This window comes from Ammodytes marinus (assembly GCF_949987685.1).
Source record: "Ammodytes marinus genome assembly, chromosome: 11".
In the NCBI taxonomy this organism is placed as follows: Eukaryota; Metazoa; Chordata; class Actinopteri; order Uranoscopiformes; family Ammodytidae; genus Ammodytes; species Ammodytes marinus.
Window position 1 is genome coordinate 11,414,613 of NC_137215.1, and position 21,984 is coordinate 11,436,596.

General features: G+C 42.9%; 1 protein-coding gene across 1 annotated transcript; it reads right to left on the reverse strand.

Annotated features, from left to right (window-relative positions):
- Positions 1–1,066: 1,066 nt before the first annotated feature.
- On the reverse strand, positions 1,067–15,213 carry tnfaip3 (tumor necrosis factor, alpha-induced protein 3). Its single transcript, XM_080036918.1, has 9 exons — positions 15,051–15,213; positions 12,962–13,361; positions 8,413–8,603; positions 8,059–8,200; positions 6,218–6,388; positions 5,921–6,101; positions 4,669–5,672; positions 4,208–4,497; positions 1,067–4,047 (listed from the first exon to the last, which is right to left on the reverse strand). The coding sequence occupies exons 2-9, from the start codon at positions 13,275–13,277 to the stop codon at positions 3,766–3,768; spliced, it is 2,577 nt and encodes an 858-aa protein (XP_079893044.1). The 5' UTR covers positions 13,278–13,361; positions 15,051–15,213; the 3' UTR covers positions 1,067–3,765.
- Between the last annotated feature and the right edge of the window lie 6,771 nt (positions 15,214–21,984).

Below are 21,984 nucleotides of genomic sequence, written 5' to 3' on the forward strand. Positions count from 1 at the left end.
AACCTGCTGCATCTGGAAACTAAGCTGATGAGAGTTGTGTTCGATCTAATCCTGTACAGCGAAAAAAGTTCACTTTATTCAACATTGGCTGGACTCTTTTATACATAGGCTACTACTATATATTATACTGCACCTCCATTACATCTCGGTTCATAACTTGTGAAAAACATGTGTGTGCTTCATATAATTCTTTTTTTATACACTGCATGAGACGGTTAACTGCACATCAGCGAAACGTCAAGTGAAACGGCGCCCGTGTGCAAAGGAACGGTTACACAAGGGAGTGTTTGCATGCTGCTGGGGTATTTCCAGGAAACCACATCAGCCTATACCATTCTGACTGTGGTAGGAGCTGTAGGTTGATGAGAAAGCCCACGCACAAACCTGCAGTCCCACTCTCGTTAAATGTCACCTCTGCTTTTATATATATATATATACTTTTTTTTATCAATTCCCCACCTGACAATGCTGTATCTCCCTTCACTCCAAACTCCCCCTCCCACTGCATGATCCACTCCTCCTGAGTAAACTGTGTTTCTACATGATTACTTTTTTTGAGCCTGGAGAGAACTGAATAGAGAGATGACAAAAAAAGCACCTAAGAAAAACTCTCTGTGTACTTTCCTTGTATGGAAATGTGTATATACTGTATTAAAAAGAAAGAACAATGGAGGCGGAAAGAAGAAAAAGTGAAAAGGAGCTAACCCAGTTAAGCATGGGAAAATGGTGCACTGCCACATTTAAACAAGGCCTCAGTGATCAGTTATCTGATGACTTTTGCAGCACCCACTGCACTTCCTACACTGGAGATGGATTTGGTGCCAATAGTGAGCAATTGCTTTTCAGCAGAAACGGCACTAGGAAAGCGATATGCAGCGTAGTATAGAGAGATGTTGTAATAAGAAAGAAATCTGAAAGAGCACACACACACACAAGCATACTGTATGTGAAAATGTTTGGGTAGTGCAGATCGCTGTGTTACACACACAAATTCTGTAAGTGCAAGTACACACACACACACACACACACACACACAATAACCAGAGAGACAAGAACCAAGTTAGACAGATTTCAGATTTCTTAATAAAAATAATTCATTTCAGGACGACATATAAATAATTATTGAATCACACAATACAGATATCTTGATATGAATAAATACTTAACAAAGAAAACCAGTCTTTTTTTCATACAATACCCTATTGTCGAAAGGTCACACAAAGAAACTTCCACACAGTTTGCATGTTTTGTTACACCTTCTGCTCTTACGCGGATGCTCTTCCTACTGTTGGAATGTCCCTTAGCAAGTCGGAGTACCATTCCTTAATGTCTCAGCAGCTTAGACAAGTCATGTGCAACTTCTCCACCCAGTCAAACTCAGTCAACACCCCGAATAACTTGTTAAGGGGTCCTGATGAGCTGACCACTAATTGGCCTTTAATTGATTAAGGTTTGTCTAGAGGTGATTAAAGCACACAGAGTTCTACATACAGGGCGTCAACACGTGGGCTGGCCCGACAGCTTTAAATACAGTTGAATGAAAAGGCAGACCGAGAGCCTGTTTGTTTATGCGTTTCTATCCAGAGCCACAGATGGACATCTGCCTACAGCAGTGGGGTTCTTTAGCAGAAGTATGAGGGGAATGACAGTTCCAGTTGATATCACATTTGACTTACATGCAAGTCTGATAAATGTTTTATTCTTGAGGTTATCTCTGTAGATAAATATTTCTTCGCATTTGGGTAAAATACATACTCGTAAAAAGGTAGTATCCATTAGGGGATTTTTAACATGAGCGAGCTTGATAAGCTCTGGTCTGTGGTTACACAACATTGGAGATGTCTATCTGTGGCATCTAGTTAGTACTGAATGGTTCAGGCTGGTCATTTTTAAGGAGGTAACAACAACTGTTTGGCGATTGATGGCACATGTATTTTTTTTCTTTTTGTTGGCAGAAACCAAACCAAATATATCAAAATACATTAAAAAATCCCCAAAAAAAGAAAACAGGAATGTCAGTTTTGTGTATTCCAGACGCACACATGTGTACATTGTGTGTTTGCGTGTGTGTGTTTGCGTGTGTGTGTTTTGGAGATGAGGCATCGGGGTTGGAAGGTCCTACAATATTGACCAAGATCCATATTCACAAAAGCATTTTATAGGTGGGAGCACTGATCCAGGATCACTGATCAGGCCCCTCTGGTCCATAAAATTTCAATCACTACTTAAAGGCAAAAACTTATTGAGGATCAGCCTCAATACTGTGCTGTTGTAGCAGCAGCACGAAACACATTCAGATAAACGAGATTAGCCAAGCAGGCAATGGAATTGCTCACTGAAGTTTTGAAATTGTCCAGTGGGGTGGAGCAGAGAGGAATGCCTTTCTCTACAGGTTTGTTTACCTTCACATCACCTCAAGCTAGGGGGGCACATACAATCTCACAGAGCTTTGTTGGCATGTGCATGTCTATTTATGGTGGTATGGTGGATAATCTTCCAGAGGCCACGCATCATTATGTTCTCAGTTCTCTATAGTTGGCAATCCCCTTCTGACAGAAGTGGAGCTACTACACTTCTGTGCTTGTGTGTATGCATTTATAGGTGCTTAAGTGATAAGTAAACAGGAAAACAACATCCAAGGCAACAGATCTGTTTGAGGAGAAGAGGGTAAATAAAAGGAAGGACAGGAGGAATATAAAGAGAATGAGTCCTGTCTCTACTGTGTTCTCTGTCTTCTGACCGCTGACACTGCCAGCATGTTGGCTACAATGGAGAGGCTTGTATTTCTGTACATGTAGCACCAAAACTAGCAGGGGCCTGCCCTGTCTGTCTTGCACTGTTCAGACACGTACTCTGTTTTTACCTTCCATATCTAGCGATTGACAATGTTAACTTTAGATAAAAGATAAGCAACAATACTAAGGATAATTTACCTCAAAGTATAAACTAACACCGCTATTGACTGACTTATGGCATCAAGTAAATTCTTAAACTTTTACAATGTTGATTGCAAGAGCCTTTCATGGCAAATATTTGTCTATTTTTAGAGGACACAACTGAGTGTTTTTGGAGAACTAAGCTAATGTGTCAAGTGCTTGCTTTGGCCCAGTTTGTCTCACTTCTGCATACAACTTCCACAGTTTTATTGCTGGGCTTTCCCAAGCATTGCATCCCTCACTCTACAGAGCAAATGCTAGACAGACAGGCAGACAGACAGGTACACAGATGGGTTAAGACAGCCATACTGGGGGGGAGGGGGGTATAGAGGGGTGTATAAATCCTTGGCTGTGGTATGGAAAGCAATGTCAGATGCTTCTTGTTATGTCAACATACAATCACTTTGTCCGGCACGATTCACTACGTACCTCTAAATACATATTGTACACAAGAGTTAAGTCAGTTGCTCTGACATGAAGCCAAACCTCTCCCCGTGTAAGTGCACATGGCACATCAGATCAGATGACGATAATAATTGCACAAAGAGGTATTCTGGAGGCCATGTCTACTGTGAACACACACACACACACACACACACACCTTCCCCCCTCCCACCCCCCATGTACACACACTCTCTCTTCACATTCTACATGGGGGGTTGGATTTTTCAGGCCATAAGGTTACTAGTAAGTCACTAGCTAGTTAGTTAGTTGGTTAGTTAGTATCAGAGGTGCATTGACTGGCATGGGGCGCCCGCAGCAGGTGCGGTGGCTCTAGCGTGCTAGCGATGTGTCATCATGATTTTTGCTTGCGTGGGTGTGTACGTAGTCAGCCACGGTAGATCTGTTTGAAGTGGTCACACTCATTGCAGTAGCCCTGTTTCTCCTGGTTGGCGTAGTGGTCGCAGCCCTGCGTCCGGCACCGCTGCTTGGACTTTTCCTTGGGCGCCTGCGCCCGCCTGCCCGCCTCTCTTCCCTGACCGCGCGTGTGGCACTCTGGGCAGAGGTCTGTGCAACCTGGGGACACATTACTGCAGCCACTCCGCCGGCACTGAGTCTGGGTCTGGGTCTGGGATTGCTGCGAAGATCTGGGTTTGACTGCTCGCTCACGCTTTTTGTTTAGAGAAAGAAAGGGAGAGCAAAGAAGGGAGGAGAAAGGTCAATTGATACAGGCTATTTGACACAAACCACTCGTGGTTATTTGATTGTGGGAGTTGATTAAGGCAGAGTCAAGTACCACAGAAACAGAAGGAGATATAGCAGACACGTACCACAACCAGAGGAGGGGAGTGTGGTGTGCGAAGTGCCGCTTGGTTGAGCCGTGTGCTTTGCTCTTTGACGTAGCACTTGTCGCAGTAGCCCTCCAGCATCGCCTTGCCACCTGCACCACACCCAGGGCCGCGACATCGTGAGGTGTTCTGGAAGCCGGCCTCCACACCATGCCGGTTCTGGACAGGGACAGGGGCAGGGGCAGGAGCTGGGGCAGGAGCTGGAGCTGGGGCAGGAGCTGGGGCAGGAGCTGGGGCAGGGGCAGGGGCAGGGTGTTGGGGAGGGGTCAGGTCTGGAACAGACAGTGGTCAATTAAAGCAATGTCCCATATGATTTGACACAGAGTATAGAAACTCAATTGAACTTTACACCACAACTTTTCCTATAATACAAAACAAGTTGAAATTGGTTTCAAATAACTTTATGTTTAAACACTCTTTATTGTGCTTTTTCAAAGACTTACGGTGGTTGGTCTGATAGTCTACGTAGCAAATAGTGCAGAATCCCAACTTCTCTGGCGTCCCAAAAAACTGGCAGCCAGATCTTTTACAAGGCCGGGCGTGAGGGGCTTGCCAGGCTGAGGCATGCCCCGGCGTTAGGGTGAGGCACGGCCGCTCAGTGTCCCTTGCCTGAGTCCAAGCTGAAGACGATGCCTCGGTCCTGGGGTGGTTGTTCTGCTGTGGCTCTCCTCTCTCCGGAGCCTGCTGTCTCTGCATGCAGGGTGGACACAGGCCATTGAATATCCTAAAAGCCTCCTGTCTACACATGCTGCAGCGCTCCGTCTCTGTCTCACGGCCCCCCCACTGGGTCCAGCCAGGGCCCTGGGCCGTGTGGGGGACTGGAGGCCCCCCATTGGGGCACGGGTGTCCGGTAGCAGCCGTTCCAGCTCCAGGGGGTCCGTGGTTCTGCCTGGAGTTGAAGCAGCGCTCACAAAGTCCATCGTGCTCCACGCTGAGGGTGAAGAGGCAGCCGGGCGTCTTGCACTTCATGGCGTGAGTTTCACTGTACAGGCTGAGGCTGGGAGCGGTGGGCGGGGCTGAACGGGGGCTGGATAACACCACCCCTCTCCCAGACGAGGAGGCTGGTGGGCTGCTGCTGCTATGGCCTCCTCTGCAGCTCACCTCAGTCTGTGATACTCCTATTATTCCTATCCCGCCATGAAGCCCCCCTCCCTTGGTATGCACCACACCTTCTATCCTTGCCCCACCAGGAGTAGTGGCCTGTCGCTTTTCGAAGCACTCGTGGCAATGCGGCTGCGTGTCGACAGAGACATAAAAGGTGCATCGCGGTGTGGCACAGCGGATCTCGATGAGGGAGAGCTGGGAGACGGAGAAGGGTGGCGGGCGCTGTGGCTGGGCGGCCCACGCCTGCTCCTTGTCCTCCTGCCAGCGCTGGTACTCATGGTTGACAAGCTGCAGGTAGTCTTCCATCAGGTTCATGTCTTCTGGGAGGTTGCCCTCATCCAGCCTTGGATAATGGAAAAACAATGGGGTTATTTTACTTTACTGCACTTTATTGTGATTTTGTACTTTTTCAGTAAATATATAGCTAAATATAGCTATTGGCATCAGTGTGCTGGTTAGGTTTCAAGAGGTTACACTTCAGTATTAGTGATCTACAGTGATTAACCTGAAATACACCTCTTCATTCCTGAGCTGCATTTAACATAAATGTGTATTCATTAAGTCCATTTAGGGGACAGAGCGTATAGGTACCGTGCAGCATTGATGATGCGTGTGGGGTCGTAGCCCAAGCCTATGACGGGGATCTCTATAAGCAGCAGGTATTCTTTGAGCAGCCTCTCTTTCTGCGGATGTTCTTTCTCCATTAGAAAGTGGACCTTCAGCTCCTCAAAGCCGCCCCGTCCCGGGTTGATCAGCGGTACCGCTCGGATCTCTGGTTAATTCAAACCAAAAGATGTACATGTAAAACATGCGCATCTTGAAAACAGGCACGTTTTTTCCTCCATTTTGTGTCAGTTACTTAACAACCGTCTCTCAGCGTTTTCATACCTGGACCACTGTCTTTGATGGTGATGAGGGGTGCAAAGTGCTGAGAGTCGTAGCCAAGCACTATCGGGTATTTGTAGCACTCTGTGGGCGGCCAGTGGAGCGGCAGATAAATCCCACCCACATTCAGAGGAGAGATGGAGGAGCCAGATTTCATACTTCTGACCACCTGGTCTGTTGAAAGAACAGCAATTTTAGAGTGACGACTGATTTTGTCCAAGAACACTTTCAATAGGTGTTTTGGTACACATTTACTAGGACTTATCATTGCCATATTCTTGAATTAAATCATAAATTTCAGCTACTAGAAGAAGGATAAATGATTTGGGGATTTTGAGAAATAATGCTAGTAATGATGCCTCAGCATAAGTGATTTATGCATGTATTTAGTGCAAATACAGAAACATTGTGAGAACAACAACAACTTTCTAAAATGTATATAGGGGAAGGTGGGGTGATTTGTGCATTTTGGAAGTTGCAAAACCCCTTGTTTCTAGAAAACCGTGGAAGAAATTGGAAATGTGACCACATATTTAAGAAGAGCCGTCCATTTGACTCATCCTGTAAAGAAGGGAGACACAAGGAATAAGATATAAGCACGTTTAAGCTCAAAAAACTGTGTTTTGCCTTTCAAAGTAAAATTTCCATGATCAAGGTTTTTTGATTATTGTGTCTGAACAATTATAGACACGTTTGAAAACATTTGACACATGTTTTAGTGCTTTGGTATGCTACACTTTGAGTCTATATAGTTAGCACAATGTCAACCCTAAATTGCTGCATCATGCCTATTATCCAAAATTCTGGGGATGGGGTGATTTGTGCGCAAGGGCCTGGGTGAGTTATAAGTAAGTAAGTAAGTAAAATGTATTTATAAAAGCACATTTATGACAGTTTGCACTGTCCAAAGTGCTGTACATAGTGCATTCAGTAGGTAAACAATGAAGGTACAATAACAATAACCAAAATAAAAGACGTAAAGCCCATACATCCACATAAACACAGATAGTAGTGCAGAGGTAAGATAGTTAATGGGGAGGAAACACCAGGGTGTACATATGGGTTTTGAGCCTTGATTTAAAGGCAGAAATGTAGGGGGAATCACATTTGTCAGGTGGCAGTTGGTTCCACAAGCACGGAGCAACTAGTGCAAAGTACATTTCTGAGAGTTGCGCCAGTGGCATGGCTGTATACGCTGGTCACCAAAAGAAAGTGATTGTCTACAGTAGCTCAGAAGAGAGTGACATCTCAATTCCACTTAACGACACCACTGATGAGAGTTCAGATGGCCAGAAAGATGATGATGGTGACTTTGTCATTGTGACACAATGACGCACAAATCACCCCACGTAGTGGGGTGATTTGTGCGACAAGACAACTTTTTTTCCGAAAGCTATATTTCTTAAACAGTTTATTCCAGATCCAAAGTTTTTATTGCCAGGGATGCACAACATCCTGAAATATATGTACATATTTGAGTTGGAGACATAACTGTCAAGGCCTCACTTTAAAATCACTTTGAGTAAAAAGTTGCACAAATCACCCCACCTTCCCCTATTTTGCTATTCATTAAGTGTATTGAAACATATTTTTCAACACATTTACCTTCCCTACAGTTTATAAACGCACAACATCCACTTTACGTCTGCTAGCGTAAATAGTTGGGGACACAGTCAAATCAAACGCTATGAAGAATTGAAGCAACTAACAGCCAAATGTTGAGGCTCGCGGCTGAGGAGATACCCTCACCTTCTGTATCACTGAAAGACATGCTGAAACAAGACCAGTGAAGCCTTTGATCTAACAAGGAGCAAACAACCAACTTTTGAGAAGATAGAAAGTACCTGCGATGACGATGATGGGTCTGCGGAGAATGTTGGAGAGGATGAAGATGTGAATGTCCTCCAGGGAGTCAAACTGGAGGCCGTTGCAATTGGAGAGTGGAGACGCCATTTTCACAATCTTTTCCCACTCCTCTTCCCAGTTCTGGGAAAGCGGACACACACATATACACAAACTAGGAGTTAGGATGAGAACAGTTCTGTGTTAGGATTCATTTGCGTAAAGTCATTCCATAAAATATCTTTGTTTGGAAAATAAGGAGAATGATGCTTGTTTATATCCTAGCTTGAACTATTCTGTATAAGCAAAGTAAAAAGAAAGGGTTTTCGCCATGGAACTATTCTAATGGTTCATACCATAGTGGTGTATCGAAGTCCTGTCTGGGTGAACTCTTGGGAATGGAGCAGCTCTGCCTGGAAGCGAGCTCTAAAGACGCCCGTGTCCGTCTCTTTCAAAACACCATGGAGGGCTTTCCGAAGCACCAGGTCTGTGTCCTGAACGCCCAGCATGTATTGAGAAGCAGCGTGGAGCAAACAGTTCCCATCTCCTATTAGACACATGGACAAAACACATGATATCAGTGCTACAGGCGATTTGATTTTGTGCACAAGACACAAACTTTAAAATATTGTGGCAGGGCCCCACACTAATGCAAACACAGTGAGCATACACAACAGAACAGGCAACTGCAGTGTCTGTGTGCACGCACACATATACTCTCACACACACGTAACAAAAGTCCGGGGATTTCCAGGCCGTCGGGTCAGTTGTCGCACTATCTGGTGTCTAGACCCAGACATGTCTTAAATTACGCACATACTACAGACAAAGCTTGTCTTTTACCATGCTAGTCTGAATTTAAATTTTCATAAAATATTTATATTTTTCTTACTTCATGGCAATACTTTTGTTTCTTTATCTGCCAACGCAATCCAAAAAGATATGTAGGCTTGTGTCATGTCAAAGATAACTGCTTCTTCATCACAGCTGTCCGAAGAGAAAAAGGGTCTGGTTTCTCAAAAGGCTTTTGTCTGTGTTTGTAAGAGCATTAGCAACGTAAAAAACATGGAATTTTATTTAGTCTCCTATGGCAGCACTGGGTCTTTTTCTCATTGTGAAACAGCGGGGCCCATGTTTGTCAATGTGTGCAGCAATGAAAAACCCTGTTGCCACACTAAACACAGGAATTTCCCCGCACTGACTTCTGCCTTTTGTACGTTTGTGTGTGTTCCCCTCCTATGATCCCAACTCATCAATGCTACTCAGCTGGTGCTGGACTTTCCACAGGGGTGTGGCTTGGACAGGATGGAATGTTATCGTTTTAACTACTGCTATCAACCCCCGATAAAGCTGGTGATTTACGAGTGCTGAAATGCACAGACCTATTCAGATGTACTGCGAGTGTGGAGATATATTATTTAAGCTTTTATGATCTGTCCTCTGTACAGTAACGTTTACCTGGCAATAGTTCACACACACACACACACACACACACACACACACACACACACACACACACACACACACACACACACACACACACACACACACACACACACACACACACACACACACACACACACACACACACACACACACACACACACACACACACACACACACACACACACACACACACACACACTGTTGTTCACAGTACAAGAGTCAAGTTCAGCCAATGGTAAGTATCTTGCTTTAGGCCAAAATTTGATCATATTTCTCCAAATGACATTATCCGTTGTGCGAGATGAATGTAATGTGAGACACAGTGGTTTTCAAGACATCCCACTGTACTTTTCAGTAAAAAACATCCACAAATATTGCAGACTAGATAGCTGTTGTTGCATTTCGGTGCTCTTGCATCACTTTCAACAAAAAATCATAAAATGCACAGCTCTCTAGTATGAAAAGGCATCTTCACTAGAGATATGTAACAGACCGACAAGAATAGACACAAACGCCCAAACACCCATGTATAATCAGCTCCTCTTGTGCACCGAAAACACACAGACTTTTGACCCTGAATTGAGCAGCCTGATGACTAGAGATGAAAGACAGTCTGCCAGTCCCATCTGTCTAAATATAGACACTTCCTCTCCAGCAAGCTGGGACGCTTCCTGAAAACAAACCATTGTAGGGCCAAATGTAATCCTTTACCGCTTGGCATCCAGGTGACACTCACCAAAAGTTTGGCTTTGTGTTTGTGCTTTTCACTTTTCACTTTCCAATGAAGCTCTAGGTTTGTGTCCACACTCTTTGTCTGCAAGTCCAACGAAACAAGCTCAGGACAAGTCTATTTTAACTTCTGCTTTGAAAACTGGAGATATCAAACTCGAGTGTGTGTGTACTTTATTAAATAATGTGGATAGCACATTAAGACCTCTGGACCTTTAAGGCAAGAACACTGTGGTTGGTTGTGTGTGTGTGTGTGTGTTTTCTGCTCATACAGAATGTAGTGTAGCTGAACAAATCCTGCCTGTTGGGGACACATGACAGACATGGGATGCTGTTCGGGGAAAAACCCTTGGACGCATCCTAGACATTCAGGACTGTAGAGGTACACAGGATTTCAATAATGCATTTCTTCACTGGCTGGTGAAAGTTGCATGAAACAGGAAAAATGGTGATCTGTAATAGCCGGGGAGTGGATGTTTTTTTTAAAGCCGTTTTGCTTGTAAACATGATGGTCAGTTGGATTTCTGATAGCTTGGGAATGATGTTGGGTTTTGGGGAAGATTGTAATTATTAGTAAGAAGTTCTAATCTCCTGTATGATCACACAGATGACCTGAGACCTGTGCTATCAGGCAAATGTAAGTCCCAGTCGACGTGGAGACTGATCCTGAGTGTCCGTGTCTCTATGTTGAGCTCCAGTGAGTCAGCAGCAGCAGTCAGTCAGTCAGTCCTGTGTGTGTGTGTGTGTGTGTGTGTGTGTGTGTGTGTGTGTGTGTGTGTGTGTGTGTGTGTGTGTGTGTGTGTGTGTGTGTGTGTGTGTGTGTGTGTGTGTGTGTGTGTGTGTGTGTGTGTGTGTGTGTGTGTGTGTGTGTGTGTGTGTGTGTGTGTGTGTGTGTGTGTGTGTGTGTGTGTGTGTGTGTGTGTGTGTGTGTGTGTGTGTGCGTGTGTGTTGTCTGTCCTCTGTTCAAAGTCACGTCTGGGTCCTTCAGAGTTAGACCGTCCGGCTCTAAATTCTGTCTCGTCTTTATGACATCATCTTTGCGAAACCAAGAAATTCTGTGTAGGTTACTGGCAACAAAGTCAGTTAGATGACTTTGACATCAATTCAGGGGTCTTCCTAAAGAGAAACCATGAGTAGATGGGAGTTACAGGAACTCCTTTGGTTATTACTAACATCAAAATTGCCAGGGGGCCTCCTCACATACAGTTTCACAATCTACGAAGAAAAGCACCACGACAGAAAACACTGAATGTTCAGGAATTTTTTCTCATCCATCCAGTAACTGTTCAAAGAAATTTTGAGATGTGGTCAATATAAAAATGTACTACATGTGCTACGTGTTGATCGCTTCCTTTGGAAACTCACGTTTAAGACAAACTTACTACATAGCTTGATTTCCGCTTCCTTCTTCTGTTCAATGACTATTTTTTCCCCTACTCTACTAAAAATAGTCATGAGACTGATGTACACACCAGATGTGTTAAATGTAATAAGAATCTATTTAGAGAAAAAGGCCAGCCGCAGTTGGATTTGGACACAATTGATTTAACAAGGCCCAATGAACTGTGACACCTGACAGTCACAAAGAAAGCGACATAAAATTACGTCAGTAAGGCCTTTGGGGAAACTTAAAATGATTTGAGATGTTTTAACATCCACTGACATTCACACTCCTCACACACCCACACAGAAAGAGAAGGGACAAACCCCTAATGTTGTAAATGAAAAACTGGTGGAAATAGTCAGGTCTGAAACATCGACAGTAAATAACAGTTGTGCATGTGACGGCTGGAGAGTTTCCCAGTATAGAGCTATGATCAGAAGTAATCAGGCCCCTGTCTGAATGTTTGCCTACTCTGGGATGTTCCCGTATTGTGACATCCACTTAACAGAAAACATGACTTAGCAACTGTGCTGACTGAACTCAAAAGGCTCAGCTCGGCACAGTAAAACCAAGGGGGCTGCTAAATGAGTGTATGTGAAAGCGGAACCTGGGTCCCTTCATTGTTGTCATTTACAGTAACCCTGCTTGTGAGTAATGACATCTCAGACTTTACATATCAATTAGGCCTGTCTGACTCATAAACAGGTACAACAGAAAATGAAACAACAGCCGAACACATCCTCCGCCCTGAGCAATAAAGATCGCAGTTCCTGAATACAAGGGAACTAACATTTGACATCAGGATAGGATAATTCATGTTGCTGAACTTTACATTAAATGCCACCAAAACCTTCTGCTCCGACAGCTTCTATTCATAGTGATCCAAAAATACACAACTACTTAATGTAAAACACCCAACATGTGATAAAACTACACAAAACCTCACCACACTGCTCCTAAGTTCACGGAGCTTCACCCATAAGCTCCTATTCATATTACATTACATTACAGGTCATTGTAAGCATAGCAGACAATTTTATCCAAAGCGATTTACAACTGGAGGTAAGCAGTAAGCATTAAAGATATTGCCTAAGGACCCTCACTGGACTTGAACCTACCTGAACGGGAATCCCTGGTTTACCCACAACAAAGTCAGTGTTGTTACCAACTGTTGACCCAGAAATACACAACTCCTTGCCTGTGATATAACATCCCAAAACTTCAGCACAACACTGCTCACAACTTCACCCATGAATAAGAAAAATCATAGAAAAACCTGGAATCCACCCGAGAGTCCAGACTTTTACCAAACTTTCCCAACACCGGTAGTAGAATCTCGCTCTTACCGTTGGTTCGTAAGGGCACCATCTTCTTCACCTCCCGACACCAGTTGAGCTTCTTCTCCTGCTCCAGCGAGCACTGCATGGCCCGGTCCAAGATGGCGGCCTGCACCACCTCCCTGAAGGCCTGCGGGAAGTGATTCATGGCTATCATCTCCAGGGTGTAGCGGTGCATGCCTCGCAGGTGGTGCATGAGGCCGCCGCCGCCACCACTGGCCGCCAGCTTCACCACGTCGTTGGGCACGCGCTGGCGGATCTTCACCGCTTTCAGCAGGTTGGAGACAAACAGGAACTTGGGAAGGAAGTTCTGGCCCTGCGACATGGCGGACGGAAGGAGGGGAGGAAGAGGAACCAGGAGGAAGAGGAGGCGGCACCACCGACCGCCGCTGACCGAACAACGTGGAAACTGGATAGAGAGACAAGGGAATGTGTGTGGGTATGTTATTTCATCTGTAGAGCAAAAGGAGAAAATAATAGCAAACACACACACAGTGACTGGTGGGAAATGTTCAGCGGAGATTCCCCTACCTTATTAATTGAGGCTCAAGACGCAACTTAATTTATATTTTTTTCTGGGAGGAGGTGGGGGGGGAGGCACTGTGAAAACTGTTTAGTACTTTTCCACTAAAGACCAAATGGAATAAAGGAAACAAAGAACTCCTTTGAGCTCTTGTTTGTTCATTTAATTCTCCTTTTTCGTCCTGATTTTCCCCTAAACAGCGTGTCCCAGTGTCCCACTGAGCTCAAAGCCTTCCTATGATAAAACTGGTGCTTTCCAAACTTGAACTGAAGGCCACCCAGGGCTTCCCAGGCTGCCAGGAAGGTCACACCGACTGCACCAGGACCGCCTTCCTCGCCATCACCTTTCTCTAGAGGACAAAATTGTCAGCTTACATTAAGTTTTTGTTTTAAATAGCATGAGGATAGGAATCCTTAGAAAAACTTTGAAACCAGTGTCAGTAGGATGCTGGATTTTCAGTTCAGATTGCAAAATGAAACTGTTCTCAAAACCAAAGCTTGAGGAACATTAACTTTAATATATGTTAACCTAACATTAGCTTATCTGTGTTTAACACAAGCAGAAGTGCAACAGTTGTGCCCAAATAGTAAAGTTTCCAGATTACAGTGAGGAAAATTCAGCTTGAAGCCAAACATGTAAAGCTAGCTTTCTGACACTTAGTGTTATATTTTGGTTTGTAGCCTACTTATAACCTGACAGTAGAGGTAGGCCTATTGCAGGAGAACAGAGTGTAGCCTACTGCTCAAGTGCACCACGATGGAGGTTTTAAAGGATTATTCCACCCAAAATGAAGAGCCTGTAAGCAGTTAACAGGAAGTAGCAAAAGTGTTGGTCAGCAAGGCCTGGAGTTTGAGCTGACTTTTTTTTTTGTATATACTTAGAATAACATCCTCATTTTAGCCTCTTTAGAAGCCGCCACAGCTACTGTCTAAAGTTCACAGTCAAAACACCTGAAGGCTTCGGCCCCTCGGTGCGGTGCCTTCTTTTTCTTATTAGCCTACCTAAATAGCAGCAGGTGCAACAACAGAGCAGGCCAATGCTAAAACAGGGCTAGTAGTCAGTCACATGAGGGGAACAGACAACAGACACATGGATGTCAGCGAGCATGTCGACACGAATCATCAGTCGCTGTTTGGTGTGTTGACACCGCTGGCAGACAGGAGACACACGGCAAGGTGGCCACTGTGTAGGGTGGCTGGCTATACAAAAACACAACAACAGTTGACTTTGCTGACGTTAAAGGCTTGCGTAATTCCAATGACAACTACCTTTTGATACAATGTAGCCTTCAATCGCGTCTGCCGGCGCGGCTATTGACACAGTGCAGCGGTGCCGACGCCACACTCGGCTGTTTAAATGCCCCTGTTATCCGCCTGAGGGTGACGTCTTTGTAAACAATGGCTGTCAAAGCCACTGTCGTGAGCAGGCTTCAAGCTTCCTCCATGTCCCCCCCAGAAACACGACCATACATTACCCTAGGCCCAAAGCGTGATGTAGTCAGCGAGTCTCGCCCCCCTTTCGGTAACAAATGTGGTCCACATGGGGAGGCAGAGGGAGGGAGGACGGCTGTCTTACCTGTGTAATATGTCGGAGGTAATAACAAAGCCCTCCCGGATGCTCAGGCTCGTCCTCTCTCAGCCACTTCACTCAGCCTCACCGCAGCGCTGCTCGGCGCCATTCAACCTTCTCTTTTCCTTCACTATCAGATCTATTTAGGAGCCTTCGCAGCCTCGCGAAGCCTTTCAAAAGAGTACAAACACGTCCGCTCTAGTTTTAAAAAAAAGGAAAAAGCCCAAGTCAAGGGGATTTCCACACGGGGACTTTCCGTCCACCCATTTTCCTCTCTCTCTCTCTCTCTCGCTCTCTCGCTCTCTCTCTCTCTCTCTCTCTCTCTCTCTCTCTCTCTCTCTCTCTATCTATTTCAATCTCTCTCTCCCTCAATTCAATTCAAAAAGCTTTATTGGCATGACTTTTGTTGTGAAACAGTATTGCCAAAGCATTACAGATATTACAAAAAGGTAGCATATAATAAAATAATATAATAAATATATCATAAAATATGATAGATAGGCTATATTAAAGAATGCAAAAAATAAAAATATTCATCTTCATCTAAAGAACATGTAGGCTAGGCTACCTAAGAAAACTAATAATCATGAAAATCAAACAGTAAGGCCTGGTAAGTGATCATTCCCTCAGGTTGTGGCATGTGAAAATAAATGGACCTGCAAGAAAGGGGAACTTTTCTTCCCCCATTAATATTTGTAGTAGGTCCTCAGGGTAATGATACAATTTGATTGTTTTAAAAATTTACTAAACACTTGTTGCCAGTCAATTTGGGGCAATGTGAGAGGAAGTGATGTTCAGGTCTGTGCATTTTCTCCACACAGCTTCTCCAACCTCCCTCTCTCTCTCTCTCTCTCTCTCTCTCTCTCTCTCTCTCTCTCTCTCTCTCTCTCTCTCTCTCTCTCTCTCTCTCCCTTTTTCTCTCCGCCGCTAGGGGTCGCTCTATCTGTCTGACTCAATCCTGAAAAGCATATCCCACCTACTGTGCACAAAGAAGCGACACTGAGGCAAGCAGACAGGTCGCGTCATAGTCTATTCCATGAGACAGCCTCAGGAATAAATCATTAATCTGCAATGAGTCGGGTCTCAGCAAATGAGTCAGGAAAACGAAAGAAAAAAACTCCTCACTTGATGATAAGTAGACTTTGACTAGCTGAATTTATTTATGGAGGGTGAGCACAAGTAGTGCAATGATGATGTGATACTGTTTTGACTGTTTGGAAATTATGCTTGTGGTTTTTAACAAACCTTCTGATTAAGTGTTTTGTGCAAGGGCACTTCCAAAGCAGATGTAGGCTCCCTGCTACCATGCTGGATGGAGGCGTGGGGTGAAAGATTAATTTAACAAAATCCATTTTCTCCCTCTTGTCTTTCTGTTGTTTAATGCACAGTCAAGCGTTTATTTAGTCATGCACATGAATATAACTTCCTACATTGCATGCAAATAAATTTGTCTTGTGTGCAAAGTTAATCTATTACAATCTGCAACAAAAAAGATGTATTAAACCTACATGTTTCTAAAACTAATGGAAATGCTTCGGTTCTACAGTGCAGTTGCTTTTCTTAATCTAGGTTCACACCAATCATTAACAGGCCGTTTTTCCGTATGCATATCCAGCAAAAACAATATACACACCACCAATCACCCAACATCAGCCCGTCTGTGGCTGTCAAAGATGCTGAAACACTACAGTACCTTTGTGCACCTGTGGGTTATGGTGGTTAACACATTGTTTTATCAGTGAGTGAGGCACTCATGTGTGGTAAAGTGTACACCAACTGTTAAATGTGGTCTGCAAAAAAAGAAACTGCTTGAGAAAAGCAATCACAACTTTTTGCTTTTTTTCAACTGTCACGTTTGACTTGTTTGCGTCTGTAGAGTAAACATAACAGGGGAGACAACAAAACAGTCAGATTGCATGATAGGATCAAGTATGTTCTTGTGGTCCATGTTTCGTACCCATGGCATCATATTTTAATATGTATTGAGTATGTGCTGATACAATCGCTTATTATATATTTTTTCAAATAATTATTAATTCATTTAGATGTAAAATTCCACAAAAGTAAAACAAATGAATACCAACAACAAGTTCCCAGAGCTAAAGTTGATTCAAATAGTCTGACTACAGACCAAAACCCCAAAGTTCAGTTCACCTTTTTTCAACATAACATCTTTCAATCTAAGAATCAAATACCAGTGTTTTTTTTGGTTCATTTGTTTGTTTGTACAACTTGCATGATTTTTTTTATCACAATGTTTGTCTATTAATTTTTCTTCAATTGACTGATCAGTTGATGCATTAGTTAATTAGCATATATTTGTCAGTACTAAAAATGCCACTTTCAGACTGACCAAAGCATGTTTTATTTAGCAGCACAATTGATAGCATATATATTTTTATTTTTATATTTTTTTTAGGCATAAAGGCATAATCCAGCCTGACTCACAGGAATTGAAAGTAGATTTAACCACAAATCTGACCCCCTAGATGTTTGAGTATGACAAACAAAAAGGTGAGGTTACCTTAACTGTGACATAAATCAGATTAACATCTTTTAAACTAGAACATGTTGTTGTTATCTAGCTGTTGTTATCCAACTTAAACCGGCAAACCCCTGTGCTTATCCACTCCGCGCTTTCTGTTTTCTTCCCATTGGAAACACTCCTCAATCTGCAATGTGCCCTTTCATTTCCTCCCTATTGGTGTAGGGAACAGAAACTCTAATAATCTCCTGACAGCATGGATTCATGAGGGATGAGCTGGCTGAGTCAGTCGCATCTTTTTACATTTCTAAACGGCCACAATGTTCTAGCCCCAACATTGCCATTCAGCATGTAGTGTGTATGTCAAATTGAACAAGTACAATGCCACCTTTACTGATTTCCCAAATGCCTGTATCTCAGTATATGATGAGGTCCTTGGACACTTGAAAAAAACTATCTGACTCTGCTCTTCTTGGAGTTTATTGGATACTATGAATGGGGCTATTGCAAACAATGCTGAATATTTAGCTCTGGTTAAAGTTTTGTTCCTCAATGGGTCACATATTGACTGAGTCACCGGTCGGGATGATCAATAAGAGCTGCTTGTGGAAGCCGTTAAAGTCAAACACCACCAGTCATCAGCACATGGAAAACCCCAGAACAGACTCCTTTGTTCCAATGAGCAACCCTAGAAGTTCATGCTGATCCAAGTCTCTTACAACATAAGAGTACAACGGACGGTCAGACATGCTGAGAAACAATTCACATTATATCTGAATACTTCCTCCACCGCTGCCATTGTGAAAGCACAGCTCTGCTTATATTTAACAACCTTTAATTTAAAAGTTGAAAATATCAATGTAGAGTAGGCTACTTAGATTCCCTAAAAAAGGAAGGCTGTTATGAGTTGTGAAAACAAATTGTCTGTCTCAATGTTTGTGAATTTATTTGGGTCCTGCCTTTAAATACATATGTGACCGTCACGGCACTTCCTGGTTTCCTTCTGGTTTGTAATTTGTTTTTGACATAAAGTGTAAAAATATAAAACACAACATAACGTGGTAAATGAACAAGTCCCAACAAGCACAGAGGAGCCTTTAGTGATGTTGTAAAGTTTATCTTTTGACCTGCTCCCCTTGACTTCCAGGGTTTGAGCCAAGCCAATGTGGATGAGCGACCTTTGCCCATTTCTATATCAAAAATGCATGCACAGTTACAGGAACAGTTTCTGTCACCTTTTCCAGAGCCTGAGAGTGAGGCAAAAGGCTAAAAATAAAAAATTAATTAACCATTCCTTTAAAGTACATACAGTCAAATATTCTTAATATGCATTGCTTGCCTTGTCTGGCTAATAAAACAAATCAGGTCAGAGAGTCCACAAAGAGACCCTTTCTTCAGTTGTGTTGATGCATTTTTAAACTATTTGTTCTAAAGGGAGCAGAGATGTTCAGAAACATGAGCTAAGAGAGGAGTCTGAGTTACTGAGGCTTCAACCGATCATCATTTTCACAATGTAAAAACGTTATTTAAAAAAGCTGACATCAACTTTGCACTTTCTACATTCAACATGTAGCACATGTTCTGTATTAAAAAAGGAAGTTGTGGCCTAGTGACTCAGTGTCAGAGTAAATGCCACTATATCTACCAGTGCTTGAATGCAGCATTGGACCTTTTTCACATATATCGCCTATCATCTGTGTAAGACATATATTTATACAGTATATAAACACTATATATATGTCTTCAATCTTACATTAGTTCCATTTTAATAAATGTTTTAACAACTAAAATAAGATAAAAAATGTGTGTCGGGCATGAGGCAGCACATCATCCTCCTTTGCTTAAGAAAAGACACAGTCCAACTGGAATTAGGGGTTTAGGATCATCCCAAACATGTTGACCCTTTAACATGGCTCCCTGCTGATATACTCAATATTAATCTATAAGCTTCATGGTACTACTTACCTATACGCGTCCTCCTCCCGAGTCATATGTCTCTTGTGTTCTGACGGTGTGGCCAGTCCCTCAGAGTGACTTCTAAACCCAGATCGTTCCATTAGAGCCCCAAAAGCCCAGGGGCCCCGTCCCGGTATGAGGTGGCAGAACAGTGGGGAGAACCCTGGGGAGGACTGTGAAGGGGAACATCTCAATCTTTCTTCTGGCTCTTTTTCTCAGTGGAAAGCACCTCGGAGGCAGATCGAAACCCACCCGCACTGAAAATGACTTGACACAGTTCTGAGTATAGGGGTTACGGACTGACATACAATTCACATTGTTTGATTATCATATATTTCCATTTTTCTTTTGGGCCACTTCTCCACTGACACCTACAACAGTTCAAGTTAACCTTCAGAGAGATGTGGGTTGAACAGGTAGAGGGAAGAGGCTACAGGAGCTGATTTACTGATCAAGCCTGACCTCTAGTGGCATTCATGTAGAAGCACAGACAAATGGAGAGCAAACACTAGGCTAGTCAGATTACAGTTTTATTGTTTCTGTATTTTTTTTAAAACCTTTATTTATACAGGTAAATCCCATTGAGACCGGAGACTCTTTTTCAAGGGAGACCTGTTCCCATGCCACGTTTTCCATTCACACACACACTCATACAGGCTAACTATCGGTAGCAATTTAGGATTCAGTGTCTTGCTCAGGGACACTTCGAAATGTGGCGGGGAGACGGTGGATCGAACCTTCTACCCTGTAGTTGACGGTCACCGCCCTACCCACTTCGCCATAGCTGCCCCACAATTTAGGGTATTGTCTTATGGGCCCTTGTATGGAGTAATATCTGTGCTAGAGAGAATATAAATTGGTGGAAACCTATGAGACCGATAGTGTATTATCAACATGAGTTACATACTGAACTCAGATCAAATTTATTTTCTTAAACCAACATAAATAAATAAAACTGAATCAGTCTCTCACTTATTTTATGAATGTACTTATTCTCAAGAGTTCTGGGTTGAAGTTACACATTTTATTGGGTTTAAGACAGTGTCTTTTTTCTAAATTGTAATACAGACAAACAGTCCCTCAAACTTATCTCTGTAGTTGATAAATATCCCATCAATAAGGCTGTAGAGTACTTCAGACAACACCTAATACTTACCTATATTAAATAGAACTACAATACATTTTTTACTCTATTTGTAAATTGAAAACACAGAAGAAAGCTATAAAGACATCGCAAATCTTAATTATTTGAGATGTCTTTATAGCTTTCAATTTACAAATAGAGTAAGGATTACATTAATAAATAATCATAATATATTTTAAAAAAAACGTACCCCTCGTACCGGATGATGCCCTCTGTATTGTTTTTTGTCATATACAAATATAAAATAAAAATGTTAATGACTGAAAAAGAACACACTGTAATGTAATGGATATATCTGCGGACCACTGGACTTAACTTCTCAACCTCAACCAGTGAAATGCAACTTGTTCATTGATGCATCAGCATTAAAAACCTAATAATTGAATAATACTGTATCACTTACAGGATACATTTTACTGCAGAACAAGTATTTCTACGATAAGTATAGTACATACATTTATACAGTTCATTTGTAGATTTTGCTGATAATACTTCTGGTATAGGGATACATATTTATTCATTAAATATATGAAGGCCTTGTTGCTAAAGGTAGCTGATGCTTGACAGGTGATCCTTACAGAGAACAATGGAGTGATCTTCAAACCAATGGTTTACTGTGAAGTAAAATAGACAGGACAAAACAACAACATGTACAATGGGGGAACAAAGTAGACCCGTATCAGTGTCTGTTTTGTTCTTGCTTGATTTATTTCTTTTTACTTTATAGCAGTTACTCTCCCTTCCTCCCGCAGTCTTTCATTTGCGTTACCTGACTGTCCCTGTCTTCCTCTCGCTCATACTGTATTTCTCACCCCTGTGTCAAGCCGTCGAGACATGCTGAGCAAAGTCTAATTCTCACTCTGGCCCATCCCAGGGTGGGGCTCTCTGGGTGTGTACATGTCATTATTTATGACTCACATCTGCTGATCTATGTTGTTTGACAACTATGTGCCTTTGTGACTGCATGTGTGTGTGTGTGTGTGTGTGTGTGTGTGTGTGTGTGTGTGTGTGTGTGTGTGTGTGTGTGTGTGTGTGTGTGTGTGCGCGTGTGTGATGACAACCCCATAACCCCACATTGAGCACTGAACATCGTAAACATACAGTCTGCAACTTGATTTTTGGCCCAATCTCACTGACACTGAAAAGAGGGTTAAAAAGCTCAAACTTGCATGGAACTGTGGATCAGTTTTGATATTAAATTCCGGTTGATATATCCTATTTACTTTATGTCTGTTTGACATATGTTTGAGATATTTTATCACCACAGGATTATGAAGCACTTCCGTTATCTTTCTCCCTTCAAACATAAACATGGTCACTGCATTGTAAAAAAAATAAAAATAATGTTTTACCAC

Coding starts and splice junctions, on each gene's coding strand:
- tnfaip3 (XM_080036918.1), bottom strand. CDS start 13,277: ATGTCGCAGGGCCAGAACTTCCTTCCCAAGTTCCTGTTTGTCTCCAAC. Junction 8,604..12,961: donor GGTGCCCTTACGAACCAACG/GTAAGAGCGAGA, acceptor TGTGTCTAATAG/GAGATGGGAACTGTTTGCTC. Junction 5,673..5,920: donor CGCATCATCAATGCTGCACG/GTACCTATACGC, acceptor CCATTATCCAAG/GCTGGATGAGGGCAACCTCC.